This window comes from Capricornis sumatraensis, chromosome 3 (assembly GCF_032405125.1).
Source record: "Capricornis sumatraensis isolate serow.1 chromosome 3, serow.2, whole genome shotgun sequence".
NCBI classification, from domain to species: domain Eukaryota; kingdom Metazoa; phylum Chordata; class Mammalia; order Artiodactyla; family Bovidae; genus Capricornis; species Capricornis sumatraensis.
The window spans coordinates 4,859,304-4,878,879 of record NC_091071.1 but is presented as its reverse complement, the minus strand read 5'-3'; the positions used below and the strand labels follow the sequence as shown (position 1 = coordinate 4,878,879).

The window sequence follows — 19,576 nt, the reverse complement described above, 5'->3', positions numbered from 1 at the left end:
CCAAGCCCCGTGCCACTGAGCACTTGGGAGGTGAAACCGAAAAAACCCAGAACCACCAAGGGGTGAACACATCAGGTGTATAAAAGGCCGCCATATTCTGGGACTACAGTAAGATTTCACAATCTTCGTTTCAATAAATTCGCCTTAAGTATTTAGCCAAACTTCCTTTAAAAAGTTCACGAAAAACATTAGCATTTGGCTTAAGAAGGCAGCTACTGCAATGAATTTTGCTTTTCACCTTTCATGTTTTTAGTTCAACTACATACATCCTTCCAACAGGAAATATCCTTGAAACTGTGTATTGTAAAATCAACTTCACAAACTGTCACCACTAAAAGAAAAAAAAGAGAATAAAATAGAAAACAGAGCACCAAGGTCCGTAGTAAGGATTTAAGTTTGGCTTCAGGACACTGTGTCTGTGGCTCGCGCACGCGCGCACGCGCACGCGCGTGCCCTACATGGATGCTACTCTGAGGTGGACTCTGGGGAAAAGGCAGAAGTCAGTGTGAGCACACCCACTGCTCTTGGAAAATGTAAGCCTGTGAAGGGGCTGAGCTTGAGTCAAAGGTGACTAATTCTGATAGGAAAATAATTCCCTTTCCAAGAGAAACAGAGGAAAGAAATCTGCAGGTATCTAGCAGTGAAGCCTAAGGCTGGAATCAGAGCACGCACTGCAGACCCAGCGGGCCGACCGCTCTAGAGCGCCTGTGACACAGGTAACCTGTTGGACCATTCGATACACTTGAGCAGCAACACTCATCTTTGCAGCACAAAGTAACAGACATTTACCGCAGGTTTTAAAATCTTCAAACTGAAAGCTTTCGGGTTTCACCAGAGACCTAGACAAACAACTGCGTCCTGGTAACGAGACGGATAAGGCAAGAGAGCAGCTTCTGCAACCTCCGGGCAATCACAGGACCAAGAACATCCAAAAAGCCATCAAAAGATCAGCACTTGGGGCTCTCTCTCAATACCTGACTATTCGGTGCCATGTTTATTATTCCATCTGGATTCAAAATCTCAACTTCATTTTAAAGACTGTTGACTAAGTCAATTAAATATGCTTATTCCGGGCTAGCCAGTAGGTCGGTTTAAGCAATGAGCCCATGAAAGGCAAGGGCACTGCTCTGCTTCCAAGACTCCTGGTTCTGCCTGGGGTAGAGAGGGCAGCACGGCGCTCTCTCCTCCTCTGCTGGCGGCCAGAACAGCAGTGGGATAAGTCCCGACCGGCGGAGGGGGGCGGCTCAGGGGCCACCATCCCGAGGGCCCCCACACCTACCACACTCATCAGCAGCTTGTCGAACCACTGCAGCTTGAGCTCTGACTTGGCCCACATGTCCGGGCGCAAGGCTGTCTTCAGGAGGGTCACACACCGGCGGGACAGCACCTCCCCAGGAGAGCCCGCCGCACTGGTGTTGTCGTTGACCTGGAAGTTCACGCAGGTCAGGCCCGAGTTACCCTGCACACACGGCCCACCCCTCCCGGCCTCCACCGGGACCCTGCCCCCTCACAGTGGGTCAGTGATGACCTGCACTCTTTTGTGCAACTGAAGGGGCGGCATCGGGGCCTCCCCAGCTGTGCCCAGCACGCTGCGGCACTCAGGGAAGGATCGGCTGATAGTCGGGTAGCTTGTTTCTAGCACTTAGAGATCCTCGATAGTGTTGCGAAATAGTATATATACACTACTTCTTAATAGCTATAAAACTCCTTTGTGAGGGAAATCTCATTTACAAGGGTTTCTTTGAAATATAAAAAGACAAAGTTTCAGAAACTGATTGCCAACGATGGTGTGAAAATATGTTACTGATGTGAGTGGTAAACGAATGCACGTTACAAGGCATCTGAGCCACTGAATGCTGCCCAGTACGCGTGTGGGATAGGTCACTCCAACACCCTCATGACACAGGGCACCTGAAGGTCAAGTAGTCCAACCCAGGGTCACTGAACACCACCAACATGCTGTTAATTGTAAGACATGCTACTATTTCATCACTAATGGAAAAAAAACTTATAAAAAATCCTGTTATAAAACACAGTCAGGTTCCAGGAACATCAGCATGGCACTAAGCAAACGAAACCTGGTAAGAAAGGGACACGCTACTAAAGACAAGCTCTCAGACCTGGTTTGTCTATTTCTTTTCTGACCGAACAGATGGCTGAACTCGCCGAGTCTGCCGGGCAGCCTTCGTTCAGAAGGACTTTCTCTTCTGACCGAACAGATGGCTGAGCTCGCCGAGTCTGCCGGGCAGCCTTCGTTCAGGAGGACTTTCTCTTCTGACCGAACAGACGGAGGAGCTCACCGAGTCTACGGGCAGCCTTCGTTCAGGACGCCTAACCCGGGGCGCATGGGGAGCATACCTGGCAGGCCACGCGGATGAGGAAGTTCACCACGGTGTCCGTGTGCTGCTTGTCAATGGGCTTGGCGAGCAGGGAGTCGGCGCCCGGCAGAGACTGGCTCCGCCCAAACACCTGGAGAGGCAGCAGAGGGTGCTCAGGAGCGCGGCCTGGCCTCGGCCCGCCCCGGGGCTGCCCGTGCTGGGCACCAGGGCACCCCCGGCAGGCCCACAAACACAGCCTCCACAGAGAAGGGTGGGGCCTGGGCCACGCCCGAAAGGGAACCAGGTCCAGGAAGCGGGGGTGCGGGCCTCGTGGGGTGTGGTGTGGCGCCCGGCCCGCATTCCGAGTTCCTGGATGAGTGAACCGCCGGCGGCCCAGGCCTGCGCTCTCACCGTGCTGATGGCGCCCGTGGCCGTCCTGAAGCGCTTCACCTCCTGCGCGGAGTCCACCGACAGGCCTCTCTTGATGGAAGACGAGACGGAGGTGACCCCTTCTCCACTCGAGTTCGGGTCCATGTCTGAATCGGGCTTAAAGAGACGCACCCACGCTTGACTCTGCCGACCGCTCTCCAGGGGGAGGCGTGGGAGCGCAGCCGGGGCCGGCGGGAGGGGCTGCCGCCCTACCTGCTGCTCCTTGACCCGCTGCAGCTCCCACTTGATGACGACCTCAGACAGGTCCACGGCCAGCCGCCGCTGCTCGATGGTGACGCTGGGCGTGAAGCCCAGCCTCTGCATGGCGCTCACCATGTGCTGCACGAGGTGGTGCCGCACCGGGTAGTACACCTGCGAACGCGGTCGGTCACGCCAGGGCACATGCGGGCACACGCGCGCAGCCCGCCTCGGCCTCAACACGCGACCCGACCTTCTGCCCAACAATTCTGAGCCCTAACTTACGCTAAGAAATCTCTCAACACTGTTTACAAGTATCACTCCCCCTTCATTCACTGAGTTCCAATATAAAAGCGTGTTTTAGCTTTTAAGGACCATATTTTTAAAAATGCTGAAATAATGAATTTTTGTTAGGTAGGCAAGTCTCGTCACACGTATTAAACTTCAGATGATGTCATAACAGTTAGCCATAGACCCAAAAGTCTATGAAAGATAATCTACTTCAATCCTTTCTCCTCCACCCAAAAGTCTATGAAAGATAATCTACTTCAACCCTTTCTCCTCCACCCAAAAGTCTATGAAAGATAATCTACATACAAATAAATACAAGGAGGAGATGATCTGATCATAGAAAACGAGACGCCAGTGAGCTCTTCAAGAATTAATGACACCACTTCCCACCTTAAAATAACAACTCGCCTGTATTCACAGGCAACTGAGTACAGCTGATCCTTGAACAACACAGGGGTCGGGGTGCCCACCCTCCACGAAGTCAAGAACGCGACTACAGAGTTTAGTCAGTCCTCGTATCCATGGTTCCACCTCCACGGATTCAACTAACCACAGATCATATAAGATTATTACAGTACGTATTTATTGAAAAACGTCTGCATGTGAGTGGATCCACACACCGCAAACCCTTGTTGTTCAAAGATCAAGTGTACTTACAAGAAAAATGTTGTCTTGGACAGAAAGAAGCGTATACCTAGGATACATCCAGTAAACTACAGCACTTTCCATGTTGCGAGGCCACACGCATACTCATGCTAATCTACAGAAGAGAAATATCTTCTCTGAAAGATGAGGAGTGGGGAGTGTCTCGCTCAGTCGTGTCCGACTCTTATGCGACCCCGTGGACTGCAGCCCGCCAGGCTCCTCGGGTCCATGGGATTCTCCAGGCAAGAATACTGGAGTGGGTTGCCATTTCCTTCTCCAGGGGATCTTCCCAACCCAGGGATCGAACCCAGGTCTCCTACATTGCAGGCAGACGCTTTATCCTCTGAGCCACCAGGGAAGCCCAGGGAAAGATGACAGCCTCATTACCGCAGAAAAATGAAAGATGAGGGAAACTTCAAAGCAAATGCCCGAGAACGTATCAGCATCTGCTCTGAGGCCTCCACGCCCAGCCACAGCATGTCCCCACCTTGAAGTGCTGCACGATCAGGTGCAGGATGTGGACCAGCTGCGGGACCGTGTGGCCCTCCTCCACGATGATCTTCCTCGTCCAGTGGGTCAGCATCTGGTGCCCATCCTCCATCCGGGCCGGCACCGCCGGGGTCAGAATGGCCATCGCCTGCCTGACAATGGCACGCGCTTCCATTGCGTGCGCCTTGAGAAGACTGTGGAACACCTGAGACAGGACGGAAATTCTCACATAAGGATGGAGGCTTTAACAAGCGAGATGAAAATGGTCACTCAGAAACAAGGCATTATTTCTGCAAAAAGAGTCTTTAGACAATTGCTTGAGGCTCTCTTACTGGGAAAGCACGTAGTAGTGACTGTGTCTATCATTAAGTTTTGATCTGTGAAGATGTCTGCCCTAATGTTTCCTGAGCACCTAGTGTGTGCCTGTGCTGGACTAGGCTCAGATGGTAAAGAATGTGCCTGCAATGTGGGAGACCCGGGTTCGATCCCCAGGTCAGGAAAATCCCCTGGAGAAGGGACTGGCAACCGACTCCAGTATTCTTGCTTGGGAAACCCCGGTGGACAGGAGCCTGGCAGGTTACAGTTCATGGGGTTGCAGGGAGTTGGACACGCCTGAAGCACACACATGCACACAAAGCAAGCCCCGGCTTTCCCAGCGTGACCAGCACGGAGTTGGTCGAGGGACACAGATGACGGACAGGCTGGAAACAGTAGGACCTGCTGAACCCGGGGGCCTGGGAGAACGACAGGGTGTCACAGACGCCCCTGGCGGGTCTCTGGCCCACGGAAGTTCCCAGGAGGGCGTGGTCAGAGGAAACAACCAAGGGTGACTCACAGGATAGGATGAGAGCCACCCCTGACCAGTGGCTCAGTGGGACAGACAGGTGCTCACACACAGGATCACAGTGAACTCTGACACAGAGACAGGGACGAGCTCGGTCAGTCATGGAACTCATAAGCAGGACAAACCCAGGCTGCGTGACATCAAGGCCCAAACCCACTGAGCAATACCAGGAACGTGCTCGAGATGGTCCACCCGGACAGGGTCAGGAGACGAGGACCCCAGAGTGCCCGCTATCTGGCCACAGCTAACGAGTGGGCTGGGGCCCTGGAGGGACACACTTTCAGCAACAAGCAGAGGAGCAGGAGGTGGACGAAGCAGACACCGTATTGCTTCAAAAGCAAGGCTGAGAGGAAGGAGCAGACAGAGCAGGAGTGGGAGGAAGGGCGAGAACAAATCATGGGGGAGGATCCACTGTCCCAAGACGATGGCAAGAGGAGCATCTGTACACGCACCAGGGAAGATGATGAACCAGGAGGAGGCTGTGCGTGCTGAGGGGGACGGGGGCCCTGCCGGTACCTGCAGGACGATCTTCTTGTGGATGGCGAACTTGGCGATGATGTGGGCCAGCAGCAGGTGCCCGCTGTACTTGCAGGCGGGGTCCACGCAGGCCTTGGACAGCAGGCAGGGCCACGCGAAGGTCATGAGGCGGCGCAGCTTGCTGTTGCGGTTCTTGTTGTTGTCGTGGATGTGGTGGGGCGCGTGCTCCACCAGCAGCGTGGCGAACTGCAGCAGGTAGATGCGCAGAGAGTCCAGCATGTCTGCCTGCTTCTCGGGCTCCAAGACCTGAGGGCACGGGCACAGGGGCCGCTGCTGGTTCTGCTACGCCTGCCGCGCAGGGCACGCGCGAGTCTGCACCTTCGCACACGCACACGCACACACGCTCTAGACACACACCTCCCAGGGGCACGCATGAGTCTGCACCTTCACACACTCACACACATGCACACACACCTCCCAGGGGCACGCACGACTCCACCTTCACACACACATGCACACACACACATACACTCTAGACACACACCTCCCAGGGGCACTCAGAAGCCTTCACACATGCATGCCCACACACACTATACACATACCTCCCAGGGCACTCATGAGTCTGCATCTTCACACACGCACGCACGTGCACACACACCTCCCAAAGGCACAGGAGTCTGTGCCTTCACACACGCACACACATTCGAGACACACACCTCCCAGGGGCACTCACAAGTCTATGCCTTCGCACAGGCACACACACACACACACTCTGGACACACACCTCCCAGGGGCATGCCACAAGTCTACGCCTTCACACACATACAAACACACTCATACATGCACACACACTGTATACATGTAACACTCTGCTACCTCTGCACCTCCCAGGAGCACGCCACAAGCCTACGCCTTCACACATGCACGCATACCCATACACACACTCCACACAAAGACCTCCCAAGGGTCACTTGACAAGTCTACGCTTTTACACACGCACTCACACTCACATGCACATACCCTCTATACACATACCACTCTGTACATCCCAGGGTCACTCGACAAGTCTACACATTCACACACACACACGCACACTATACGTAAACCTCCAAGGGTCACTCAGCAAGTCTATGCCTTCACGCACACACTCACACCCACACTCACACCCACAAACCCTCTATACACATAGCATTCTGCTGCCTCTGTGCCTCAAGGGTCAGCTGGCAATCTACGCCTCAGCACACACGCACACACGCTCACTCATAACACGTGTACCCTCTACACACATAGCATTAAGCTTTACGGGCATGGACTCAATGACGTCACATCAATTTTCCTTTATTATGTACACATTACAAACTTGCTGGATTTATTTCAGTGTTTTAGAGGGAGCCGGGACGCTGGAACACAGGGGACAGAGGGGGCCCAAGCATTCCCACACAGGGGGATTCATGACCAAGTTTCTCAATTTCCAAGTAATTGAGTTATTTTTTTTCCTAGTCAATCCTTAATTACTAACTTGTTTTCTGGTATTATTAGAAAATATTACCTACTCCCCAATTCTCTATTCTTAAAAAAGTTGCACTCTTCCATACAATCAAAGGTCTGACAAATTCCTACATGTGTTTCATGGGTATAAAAAAAACGTACACGGAGGAAAATGCTACCTGCCTCAATGGAGTCACACAGACCGACCACAGGGTCCAGTAAAAACCCTCACAACCTTCTGCCTCTCGGAGGACCTGCGCCGGAAGCCTTCCACAACAGCTGTGTTGTCATCAGGGGCCCTTTAGCCCCAACTCCCTCCCTTGGATCTACGGCTTCACAGAGGCCCTTCCCCGGGGGCGCCAGCTTGCCCCGCACCATTGATCCTCATCGACACTTGAACTCCTGACCCCTCACTGGTGGCAGCCCATGGCAGGGCCCGAGTCTGGGTTTCCATCTCCCCACAGCTGCCCAGCACAGGGCACGTATCAGCATGTGGGCCAAAACAATTGATTGGACTCAGCTCTCACTCCCCCGGGAGGATGGAGCTAGGGTCAAAACTGCAGAAGGACGCCTGTCTTAAGCAGCAAAGACTACGGAAAGCCTGGCCACGTGTCCTGTGAACAGCCTCCCCTCTACCTGGACCCCAGGCCAGGGGGTGTGGAACCTACTCTCTTCTTCCCAAGGGCAATAATTCATGGGCCACACAAGGAATGAAGTGAAGGCCCATGATGAGTGAAGGCCCACGGTCACAGCATTCAACCGCCAGCCGTGCATGAACACTCGGCCCAACCACCTCAACGCAAACTGCGCATCTGCTGGTGAAGAGCACCATGGGAAGTTCTCAGGTGAACACTTGATTCCCAAAGCCTCCCTTGTGCAACCTGCAAACACCACTGTGCACGAGCCAAGACCCAAGTTAATTCCAGACGTTCCACTGCCGCAGCGTTTCATGAACTTGGCAGCAAAGGGCCACGGTGGTACCTGGGTCCAGTCTCACATTCTCACTGGCTTTTAGTAGATTCTTTTGTACATAGATCATGAAAACACTGCTGACCAGCAACAGGAATTTCTGCAAACAACCGCGACATATGAATTTTCAATAGGATATATTCTGCTTCCCACTGAAATCTATTAATGTCGCAAAGCTAAGTGATTCCACAGTGAAGATGCCTTAAGTTCACTAGTAAGAATGAATGCAATCATGAAAAATAAAAGCCGCAGGGAAATAACCTTATTTCGATGAATCCATCACACACACACACACACACACACACACACACACACACACACACACACCGCTGGGAAATAACCTTATTTCGATGAATCTATCTCACACACACACACACACACACACACACACACACACACACCGCTCCAACGCTGTGTGTGGTTCATGACATCACCTTATTTCAACAACCCATCACACACACACATCTCCCACACTGGTGTGGTTCGTGACGTCACTTTATTGCAATGAACCCATCTCACACACACACACCCCTCCCATGCTGTGTGTGGTTCATGACATCACCTTATTTCAACAACCCATCACACACACACACACCCCTCCCACACTGTGCGCGGTCTGTGACGTCACTTTATTTCAACGAACCCACCTCTCACACACACACACACCCCTCCCACGCTGTGCGTGCTTCGTGACGTCACCTTGGTAATGAACACACTGGTGATGCTCTCGGGGTTATCGCCTTCTGGATTGGGAGGTCCTAGGAGCTGCTCTCCTTCCCCCTTCTCAAAGCTGTATAAGAAAGCAGGATTCAAGATATGCTGCAGAACCTACAAAAAAATTTTAAAATGAAGGAGAAGGAAAACAAAGCCAGGCGCGCGCTCTCTCACTAGGCAGAGCCCGCTCGGGCATGCGGCAGCGCCCGGGCAGAGCTCAGTCAGGCTGCAGCTAGCAATCTTGCCTTTCCTGCCGGTGGCAACTGCAGAGGCAGGTGAACAACCTGAGGCAAAGAGCAGACTCGCTCACTGTTCTCACCTCAAAAAAGCTGCTTTATAAAACAAAGGAGCTAACACACCACTCGTGAGCGCTGGTTCACAGCTGGACCTGCCGCACGTTTCTCAACAATGAAACTTCCTTCCTAAACAGCCCAGACTGCTCTTCCAATGCCAGGAAAGGCACAGCAGACCATGGGCAGAGTGCCCTGGCTCCCGGGAAAACGAGCTCAAGCATCGTGGGTTCTCCTGCGGCAACGGAGAGACCCACCTTGGCTTTCAGCTCATCTCCGAAGTTGGGGTCATTGAAGTCCACAAAGCGAAAGAACAGGGCCCGTTTCTGGGCGATGCTGTAGTTTTGGGGAATCTCCTCCTCCATGTACTCCTTTAGGAAGGTCATGTTGCAGAGGAAGCGACCGGTGAAGGCCCGGAGCAGCTGGAACAGCAGCTCGATGTCTCCGTAATTCTTCCTGCGTGTTCCAATGAGAGGGCTGTAACTGCCAGGGACATCCGACCTGCCCTCCCGCTGCTCAGAGCCACAGGCCATGCCTACACACATAGGGACCCCCGCGACCCACGGCTCAGGAAGAGCCCACGGGGCACCGGACCCCGGATGCACCCACTTGCAGTAATTCAGCAGACAGTAGGCCAGCAGCTTGGGCTCCTTCCAGTTGGTGGCCGCCATGTTCTCCTTCCGGTGTCTTTCTTGGAAGGTCTCACTGACCCACACGCGCCTCAGCTGGCTCACCAGGGAGTGCTGGCTGGCCAGCCAGGAATCCTCATTTTTAACGATAATACTGATGATCTGCCAAAGAGGAGACGGTGAGGACGTCGGCGGGGCTCTCCCCGTGTCCCGACGGCACGTTCGGGGCACCAGCCGTGTGGCGGGGAGCCGCACTACCTTGACGGCCTGGAACTGCAGGTCCAGCCGCAGCGTGCTGGTACTCGGCGAGCCGGGGCGCACCGCGGTCTGGGTGCCACCGGGCAGCAGCAGCGTGATGAACCGGTTGGGGTTGGCCGCCAGCACGTCTCGAAGAGGTTTGGCATCTTTGTGTTTTAAGAAACTCTGGAAACAAAACAAACAGCTGTTTTAAGCTAATCAAATCCCACAGACTATTTTAGATGATATGAGCCCTAAGGTTCTTCCTAAATCTCGAGGTAGAATTAAAAAAAAAAAAAAAAAGACTACAAAAGCACTCTCTTCAGAAAGTGCTTTTTAGACACTTGGTTTTCATAATTAGAGCAGCTCATTATCCATTACGATCGAAGTCCTGCAAAGGATTCCCGGACCTGAGCTTTTCTCAGCAGGACACGACAACGTTTCTAATGCTCAAATTATATCAGAGAAAAATAAAACCTCAACAAGTAAACTACAAATTTCAGACTGTCGAGCAGCACCCAGTCCCAGCCCGGCTCCCACCATGAACATCCGGCTCCACTGCGGGTCGTTCAGCGTCGCCTCCATCATGAACAGCTCCACTGTCTGCGAAGGGTGGCGCGTCAGGAACTTGATCAGAGGTTCTCTGAAGGGACTGCCAGCCTGGAAGACATGCGGTGAAGCCTGCATCGTCAGGGGCTCTGAGGTCTCTCTGGTCCAGCGACCACCGGTGGCTCCGTGTGCGCCTTCTCCCCTCGTGAGTGGACTGCACGCACCACAAGCCAATAGGAACACTCCACACCTTCCTCTGCCAGATTAACCCAGCTGAAGCATGACACTGAAAACACTCCCCGTCAAAGATGCAGGAAGAACGAGGCGAGCCCAAGCTTGGCCTTTACCTCGATCAACATGGCCCGTTCGGTTTTCATCACGACCTCTAGCAAAGGCTTGACCAGAGTCTGGGGCGCAGCTGGGATCAGATGAAAAAGGTTTATGATGGCAGAGCAAATTTTCATCTCCTAATGGAGAAAGCCAGAAATTAGAAAACAGGCCAATTCATCATTCCAGCCAGAGGCATCAACCTCATACAGACCCTGCTAGGCTCTACTACGTTCGCAAGGCTCGCCAACAGAAGCAGAGTTAACATGTAAAAAGCCACAACTCACCAACCTCAGCTTCCAGCTGTGGCCGGAGGAAACGACCCGCCCTGGGCTCTGCCAGCGGAGGGAGGGGACCGCACACCTGGCGATAGTGCCTCGTCCCCTTGCACGTACACTGACCAGCGTTGGGCGCGGCCTCTCGGGCCGCCGAGGTGAGCCCCCTCGGGGGCAGGGGGTCGTGCCCGTGGCCTGAGCAGTAGAGTCCCCCACGTGGCCGTGACCTCATGGGGTCTCCCCGGTGCAGCAGGTTCCAGGGCACAGACTTCTTCTGCCCTTAAAACTCAGCCACAAAGTCCTCAAAACATACGGGAAGTCTTTACCCCGGAAATAAACTATCAGCGGAAATAAACGACTGACTGTGGCACTAAGAATTTGTCAAGCAGGCCTGAAAACAAAGCTGACAAACTGCTCCCCGGAATCACGTGAAAAGTAGACTGCTCAGTGACCAATCCCCGTCACCCCGACTTTGCGTTCTCGGCGTCAGTTCCCACGGTTTTGGGTCCGCCATTTGGGCCACGGGGGCGGAAGATGCCCTGATGTCCCTCGCAGGTGGGGGGCGCCAGGCACCCAGACCCCACTGCAGTAAAATGGGGATGGTAAGCGCCAGTCAGGGGCACCGGGTCCCGGCAGCAGTGGAGAGCGCGCTCAGAACGCCTCTTTAAGCCGAGAGGCCAAACATGAGACGGGTCAGAAATGAGAAGCATCAGCTCAGTGTTGCCCCCGGCCTCCCCTGGAGTGCCCATCTCCAGTGTTTCTGAGTTTGGGGGCAGAATAAGTTAGTTTGATCCTCAAGGTCGAATAACCTTCTAACAATGGCACTTTCCTCTCCAAGGGTTTGGTTTTCAAAGCCCTGTCACAGAACCACTGCTGGCCTTCACGTTACCACCGGGAGGGGCGGCAGGAACGACAGGCGTTACCACCCCCACTTTACAGGAGAGGCCAGCGCGGGGCTGCACCCCCCGTCCCAGGCCACAGCGCTGGGCCCACCTGAGGGCGCTGTGTGCAGCAGACACACATGGGGGACGGGGCGCGGGCAGGGCCGTGTGAGGCAGCTGCTCAGTCAGACGTGTGCAAGAAGGAATGAGAATGCCTCCCAGTTTCTAGCAGGCCTCCTGCATTCTTTGTGGTCGGTATCTCCTCTCAAGAGGTTGTTAGATGTGTGAGTTCATACAAACGGTATGAGACCAAAACCCCGAGGGAATCAGAAAAATTGAGATGTGGCAATTCTAGCGTGTAGGCAACAGAAGAACTTAGAAACCGGCTCAAAAAGGTCCTAACGGGAAGCATGCGTGGCCCCCGGACAGTTCACGGCAACGGTGGGACCGACACAGGCCCGCCACAGACAGACAAGCACGCTCACTGCACTCAGGCACGACACACTCTGTCCACCACAGAACCACAAGTCACGGCAAAACCAAGGACGACGACAACCCCTCCTGCACCTCCACTGGTTCTCACCTCTACCCCTTCCACGGCAGGCTGAACCAAAACAAAAATTACAGCATGAAAAAAGGCAACGCAAAGGTAAACAGAACAGAACAGAAAAGGAAATATATACACTGTTCTTCACAGTGCAAGTCATAAACTGACTGTTAATAGGTTGCTCTCACCTCAAACTGACAGAATGGAGACAAGGAGCATCTCCCGCACTCTGAAATGCTCTCCTGAGGATGGGGAGGAAAATCATCTTTTTTCTATTCATGTTATTTACACAGAACTTTCCGCATACTCAAAACACAGTCGGGGTGATTGGGGGAAACAAGACAGGGAAGACAATTGTCAAGAAAGCACACAACAGGTAACAGACGTGCAACAGCAAAACGTACACCTCCGCCCTTCAGAGGCCAAAACAGCCCTTCCGGCGGTGTCACGGGGAGTGTGCTCTTCCCTAAATTTAACAAACAAAGAGTTTTGGAATTCCTGTCCCGGGGGAGAAACTGTAAGACTTTGCTGTATGCAAATACATTTTTAAAAACTGTTCTGTTTAGCATCAGTCAATCAAGATTTTATGTGAGGGCCAAGACATTTAAAAAAAAAACTTCTTTCCCCGCTCAAGCTGGGGCTTAATCCCCATCAATTAGGCATGTTTCAGGCCTGCACACTCAGAAGAAGCCACAGACCCTGACACCACCCACTGGATGGACATCTGGGTTATCTTGTGAAGTGAAGCTGTCTGTGTGCCTGCGCATGTGTGTGTAACAGGTGGTCATGAGTTCTCCCCTGTAAGTTCAATGCCAAACAGGCAAACCTTCCTAATGTGGTGATAATGCAAAGCTCGGATCATCAGGGGTAAAGATATCATCGGGAATGATTATTTTTATTCAACTTTTAGCACATCGTCAGTTACAGTTTCTCAGCTGGGCAATGATATTTGGGAATCCAACCAAATAAACTGCTCCTCAATCTGTGGAGCACCCACTGAAAACCATCAGGGTTCAAGAGCAGAAAGGAAGCTTCGCTCTGGGCTGATGCCTGAAACCACAGCCGCTCTGCTTTGGACCCCAAACACCGTGGCCCCTGAGTGCAGAGCCGTGACTCCCTCAGCAGTGAGAAGCTCTCGGGGACACGCTCACTGCTGAGCGACAGGCTTCAGCAGGAGCTTAACCAACTCCCAGTACCCATGGCCCCAGCCCTTGTGCAACTGGCCCCCATCGCATGTAAGCTTCAGGGAAAGTTTCTGGGGTCTTTTTGATCTAACGGAAGTCGTTCATCTACCTGCTAGGGCTTTAACGTTTATTGTAACATTGGCTGTAAGTTTCAGAGTATTAACAGCTAACTGTAAAAGCAAATATAAAATTCAGAGCAAAAACACCTAACAGATGAGAGCTGGGGAAGAGAAGTATAGAGGCACTCATGCCTACTCCCAAGAGCTTAGGGTTTTCAAACACACTCCGCGACTCCCCCATGAGGATTTCCTGGGGCTTTTTCCCCTATATACACAAATAACAAACCTTCAAAGAGGTTATGGATGGTTTAACACTCCTAAAGAAAGTTTAAAATCCGGGTTCAGTTTTGCTTGTTGGCTGTTTAGAAGCAGCAAGAAACAAGACTCACATAAAAAGAACACCTTGACGTAGAATGGTTAACACAAAGCATAATAAAGCCAAAGTAAACAAAACGCAAGCTGGGATGAAACACGGCATCCAACGGGTAGGCACAGGAGCACGGAACACCACGTTAATGATGCCTCTGCAGAGCTCGGGAACCCCTCATCGGGGTGCTGCTGCAGTTCCACGGGGCGGAACAGGAGCTTGTGGAAACACAGCCCACTGAGAGGACGGACATCAACTTTTAAAAGATATTTTTAAAGAGTATTAACATCTGTGAATAAGATTAGAGTCAAAACAGCAAGAAGCATTCATTTGTAACAAAGTAAGTCTTTAGCGACCCACATCAGATCCTTTAAAAGATTTAACTAGAGTGGTTTGCCCTCAAAACTGTAAAAAATCATGTTGTGAAGTACGGGCCATCTGGCCTTTGGGCAAACAACGGGGGTGGGGGATTCAGACCTCAAGAACACCCGTGCCAGGATTCACGTGACGCTTCATCACGTTCTCCTTGGTGCTGTGTGAAGGCCTAAGACCTCTGCTCAGCTTGTGAGGCAATGAGGGCAGAAAGCAGTGGGAACAGCTGAGCACTGCACCCCGTGCAAACGACAGCTGCCAAGCACCGTCCAGAAAGCACGCTCTATTCACTTTAAAGAAAAGCTAGTAAAAGTGAAAGACTAACACGTCAAGCTTCCCAGGATTCTCGTCAACAAAAACATCGTGTTAAAGTGAACAAAAGGGAGATTTTTTTAAAGAAAACACAAAAAGGAACGTTCAATGTAAGAGAAATAAAAGCGAAAATGTAATGCTAACAAAATATGTGTAACAGGTTACATGGACTAGAGTCACACACAACTAAACTTCTGACCGGGATTTAATTAAGAGCATGGCTCCGGCGTTCGCATCACTAACGGCAGTGCCCGGCGGCGGGGCTGCCCCCGGAAACAAACGAGTCACTCACATTTCCGTCACTCCTCTGGCCCCCTTTGTGGGTGAGGACCACCACTTCCATCCACTTTCGCAGATGTTGCTGTTGAAAAAAAAATACAACCTTAGGCATTTTCTTCTTGACAACGGGAGCATCTCAATTCCAAAACAGGTGAAAACCTATATGTGATCAATTCCCAACCTACTCAACGTGAGAACGGCAGTGTTTCTAATTACTGAAATAGAGCAGCCAAATGAGTGATGAGAGTAACTGATGTTTGCTCATGTTCTATAAACAGGAAGGCTGAATTTACCCTGATACAGCAGGAGATGTCCTGCAACCGGGCATTCCAACAAGAGGACCTGTATTCCTGTTACTCTGTGCCGTGGCGGTCCCCCGAGTCGACCCGGAGCCAGCAGCCAGGCTAGGCGTCGGGGCAGAGACGTGAGCAAGCACACGGCACCCCTAGCCTGTGGAGCTCCGGTGTACAGCAGGGGAAACGAGGTAAAACTCAGGCATCTGCCAGGAGCCAAGAGCAGGAACCAGCTACAGGAGGGCCCTGCAGAGGCGGCCAGGCCGGAGGCAGAGGGAAGAGCATTCCAGGTCGTATGCGTGTAGACCGGTAGGTACATATCTGTATCATATATGGAAGCTTAAAGGGAAGGAGCCTTGCAATTTGGAGAATTCACTTACATTACACTCTACTATTAGGGCATCACTTACAAATTTTAGGACCAATCAATTCCCAGTTAGGTATTTGGGCCATGGTTCATTTCTTTGGTATCTACAGACACGAAGAAACCAGCATGTGAAGCTTAGAAGCTGCATAGAAAACATGCATGTTTGCAGTAACGTACTGCAAAATCGTAAAGTTAACAAATTATATACAAATGTTTATTTACAGAATGCAAAATGAAGTTAATAGCTGAAACTCCTTCATCTGTTTACTCCTCGGGTTTACACACTCTTCAAACAGATCTTTTATTTGCATAGCTATTTCCCTGCTAACTGTAAAAACTCAAAAGGGTTTCTAAAGCCCTTACAAGTTTTTCACTGCATCACTGTCGACAAAGGCCAAACACTGGGAACAACCCAGACGGTCAACAGCAGGGAAAGACGCGGGAGAGTCTGGCACGTCCCCGCCATGAAACACTATGTGGCCGTAAGACAAGGATGAAGAGGCGCTTCACATACCCATCTGAATGACGGGACGGTAAATATAAAAAGAAAGGACGGATGGATCCCACTTCCCTTTGTGGGAAGTAACTGAAGAGACGTTATGTCCCATGACAAATGGGAACCACCTCTAGAAGGACACACGGGAGACTGTTCCCGCTGGCTGTCTCCCGGAAGAGGAGCTGGGAGGCTGGAGGGCGGGGATGGGAGGGAGGCTGTTCATAGTACACCCTCCACACCTTCGGAGCTGTAAGTCATTTAAGTGTGTAATTCACTTTTTGAACAAGTTTAACCTTTCAGTTTCATCATACACGTCGGGCTTACCATCATCTGATCACAGAATTTGTCATTGAAGGAGTTTGGGAAGAGCCTGGTCACCGAGGTTAGACGATTGACGACGTTGAGTGTCAGGCTCCGATAGTCGCCCAGCATCATCAAAAGCGGGCGCATGTGGGTGTGGATCTGGTCAACTTCTATGGTGGCGCCTTCCAGAAACTGCGAACAGAGAAAGGCCGGGGGGAAGATGCCGGAGTACAGCTCATACTGACCAGAACTCACAGCTGAGTCTAGCAGCAAGTCTCTGCTTTGCTTGGGAAAACACAGTATGAACCAAACATATCCCACAAGTTTATGAGGAAATGAGGAGGGCTGGGCATTCTTGTTTGATTTTTCAAGGGTTCAGGATGGCTCTGGAATAGGAAGAGACGCTGTTACACTCTGGGGAGGGATGACCCACAGGCAGACTCCCGAGCTACAGACGAGGTCAGCAAGACGAGCTCAGCGTGGACCTCCCACCCGCCCCGCCCCACTCACCTTTCTCATGCAGGCTTCTCCGGCCTCCTGGAGCTCGCTATTGGTTGAATTCAGGGCTTTGAAGAGCGCAGCAATGATCTTCTCTCTGGACTGAGGAAGATAATTGCAGGCTGCAAGCGCATCTTTAGGGAGAGAAATCAACACGATTTTCATCATTCACCTGAAAAGCGTACAGCAACATCCTCGTCTAAAGGCTTTACCAACCAACAGACACGTGGGTCACTAAACTCTCCTAATAACCCTGCTTCATGCAAGACAAAAGAACGCGTGGCCTTCTACTGACAGGGCCACTATTATCTATGGGTGGGTATCATCTAAGAAGGTAACAGCCTGCCAGAAAGCCCACGATCAACCTTATTGTCCAGATAAATGGAGGGGTGAAAAGAAAAACAATGTGAAAACAAGGGTGAAGGGGTCCCCAGCGACACCCTGCCCCCAAGATGTCGTCGCAGGCAAGGGCACGGCAGACCCGTGGGCACGTGCACTGCGCTAACACTGAGGGCGGAGCCGCAGGCTCTGGCGACGGAGGAGACGGACACGCAGCTCAGTGTCTCCCCATTATCTGCACCCCAATCTGCAGGGCGGTCAAAGGCTTTGAAATGCAAACATTCTCAGGACAGAGGACGTAACTTGAGCCTGTATGTTACAGGTTAGTTAAGCAGTAATGTTCTAGCTCGTGTGAAAGGCGTGAGGGGTGCCCCAAGGAGAGGAGCCCCAACAGGAGGGGCGAGAAGGCCCCCTGCGGCGCCCCCCCCCCCCGACTCTGGCCTGCCATGTCTTGGGCTCCATCCTCAAGTTCTGCCTCTCTGCTCCTCTACCTCTAATTCAAGGAGGATTCTGGCACTATTTCATCAAGTCATTAAGTGTGTAAAAGTCAACAAGAGACAAAGATAACCACTAGGTATTTGTCAAAAAGGAGGAAATGACTGTTTCTAAGTATGAAGGCAAATAGTGTACTTTCCTAAATTATGTACAATTCTTGTGCTAAACAACGAAGACTGACATTCTTAACGAAAGCCCAGAGACAGCAGGAGTCTCAAATGCTCCTAAATCATTAAAAAGTCTAAAAAGACCTAAACACTTTGATTCAGATGAAAACGGCAAGCTGTGAATGGTGTGGCAACACTCTTAAACCAGGAAATTGGAGACACACCTTAGAGAAATGTTCAGTTCCCATAAGAGGGCTACAAAGAGTCTACAACACAGTAAGATCCAGCTTATTAGAGAGTAGAAGAATTACTTAGATCCTAGAAATCTACACATCTCACTATGCAGCCTGATAAATACACCAACACTTTTTTTTTTATTCCCCCTCAGAGGCCACAGAGAGTCAGAAAAATCAGACAACCAAAAAAGGGCCATCGGTCCCCCTCCACTTCTGCGCCTGGTGACCTGTTTCAGGTTTACGTGAACTTACTTAAGGCTGCAATCCGTAAAGGGACAAGCGATGGAAGGCTTTTGTAACAGGGCAGCTTTGTTAAAGCCGAATCTTCAGCCTCACACAAGTTCAGGAGCTGCAAGAGACAGAATGACATAATTCGGCCTGCTCGCACTGTGAAGACCTTGCAAGTAAGAGCGACCATATGACAAATTAACAAACCAAACCCAAATCCTGAAGCACTTAAGTATCACAATGTCACTGGGCTTCCTTATTCTAAAGCAAAACTCAGTCAGCCTCTGAAATAAATTCTTTGGCACTCGCATCGGCTCTGATACCATCATGCTTTTTCTTTATGCAGAAGATCACTCTCTCTAAATGCAAATGCCACAATGGGGGGACAATGCCTTGTTCAGAGCTGTTTCCCAATGCCATGGGCCAAGGCCCAAGAAATAAACACGCTGTAATTCAAGCGTTTGAGCAGTAATACTTTTTCTTTCTTTTCATGCACACAGAAGCCTAAGAAGGAAGTATTTTGTTGGAAATACTATATAATGCAGACACTCCAGCAGCTAGTTTGGCAGACATTTCACCAAACCAGGACACGTTTATATATCTACCGCCTAAAATACTACATATGGCGCTCTATTACTACTCTCCCCTTCTACTGACATCCTGGACAACTTACATAAGGGCTATAGCCAAGGTATAAAAAAATAACTAAAAGCTAGAACACACAATCAATGACCTCATGTCCAAGTAAAAACAAGGGACTTAAAGAATCAAGAGGCAAGTTTTTCATAGCTGGAAATTCAGACTTGGTGTGGACAAGGAAGAACTCGCTTCCTTATGACTTCTAGCTCAGTTTAGTTTAGTCTGACAATGCCTCCAGAATAAGTCACATCTTGAAACCACTTCAGATTGGGCTAATCCACAGCCCATTATTGAGTCTAAGCTGCTGTCTCTGATTTGACTGCATCTATAGTTGCGTTCCTATTTTGCACTGTCCAGTACCATGCCACACTGTAATACTGACAGTGATAGGCACGCGGAAGAGGC

General features: G+C 51.2%; 1 protein-coding gene across 3 annotated transcripts in view; it reads right to left on the bottom strand.

Moving 5' to 3' along the window:
- The window catches only part of TRRAP (transformation/transcription domain associated protein), an 87,780-nt gene that overhangs the window by 36,103 nt on the left and 32,101 nt on the right, over positions 1–19,576 (bottom strand). Inside the window, exons 27-44 of one of the 3 annotated variants that reach the window (XM_068968837.1) lie at positions 18,557–18,653; positions 17,140–17,261; positions 16,651–16,821; positions 15,184–15,252; positions 12,786–12,839; positions 12,634–12,654; positions 10,915–11,034; positions 10,559–10,678; positions 10,040–10,204; positions 9,762–9,943; positions 9,410–9,608; positions 8,848–8,976; positions 5,731–5,997; positions 4,369–4,575; positions 2,961–3,119; positions 2,730–2,864; positions 2,359–2,469; positions 1,280–1,426 (exon numbers count right to left, since the gene is read on the bottom strand). In XM_068968837.1, the coding sequence (XP_068824938.1) occupies positions 1,280–1,426; positions 2,359–2,469; positions 2,730–2,864; positions 2,961–3,119; positions 4,369–4,575; positions 5,731–5,997; positions 8,848–8,976; positions 9,410–9,608; positions 9,762–9,943; positions 10,040–10,204; positions 10,559–10,678; positions 10,915–11,034; positions 12,634–12,654; positions 12,786–12,839; positions 15,184–15,252; positions 16,651–16,821; positions 17,140–17,261; positions 18,557–18,653 (2,475 nt within the window). The remainder of the gene's footprint in view (positions 1–1,279; positions 1,427–2,358; positions 2,470–2,729; positions 2,865–2,960; positions 3,120–4,368; positions 4,576–5,730; positions 5,998–8,847; positions 8,977–9,409; positions 9,609–9,761; positions 9,944–10,039; positions 10,205–10,558; positions 10,679–10,914; positions 11,035–12,633; positions 12,655–12,785; positions 12,840–15,183; positions 15,253–16,650; positions 16,822–17,139; positions 17,262–18,556; positions 18,654–19,576) is intronic. The other 2 variants (XM_068968838.1, XM_068968839.1) reach the window with 2 other exon arrangements.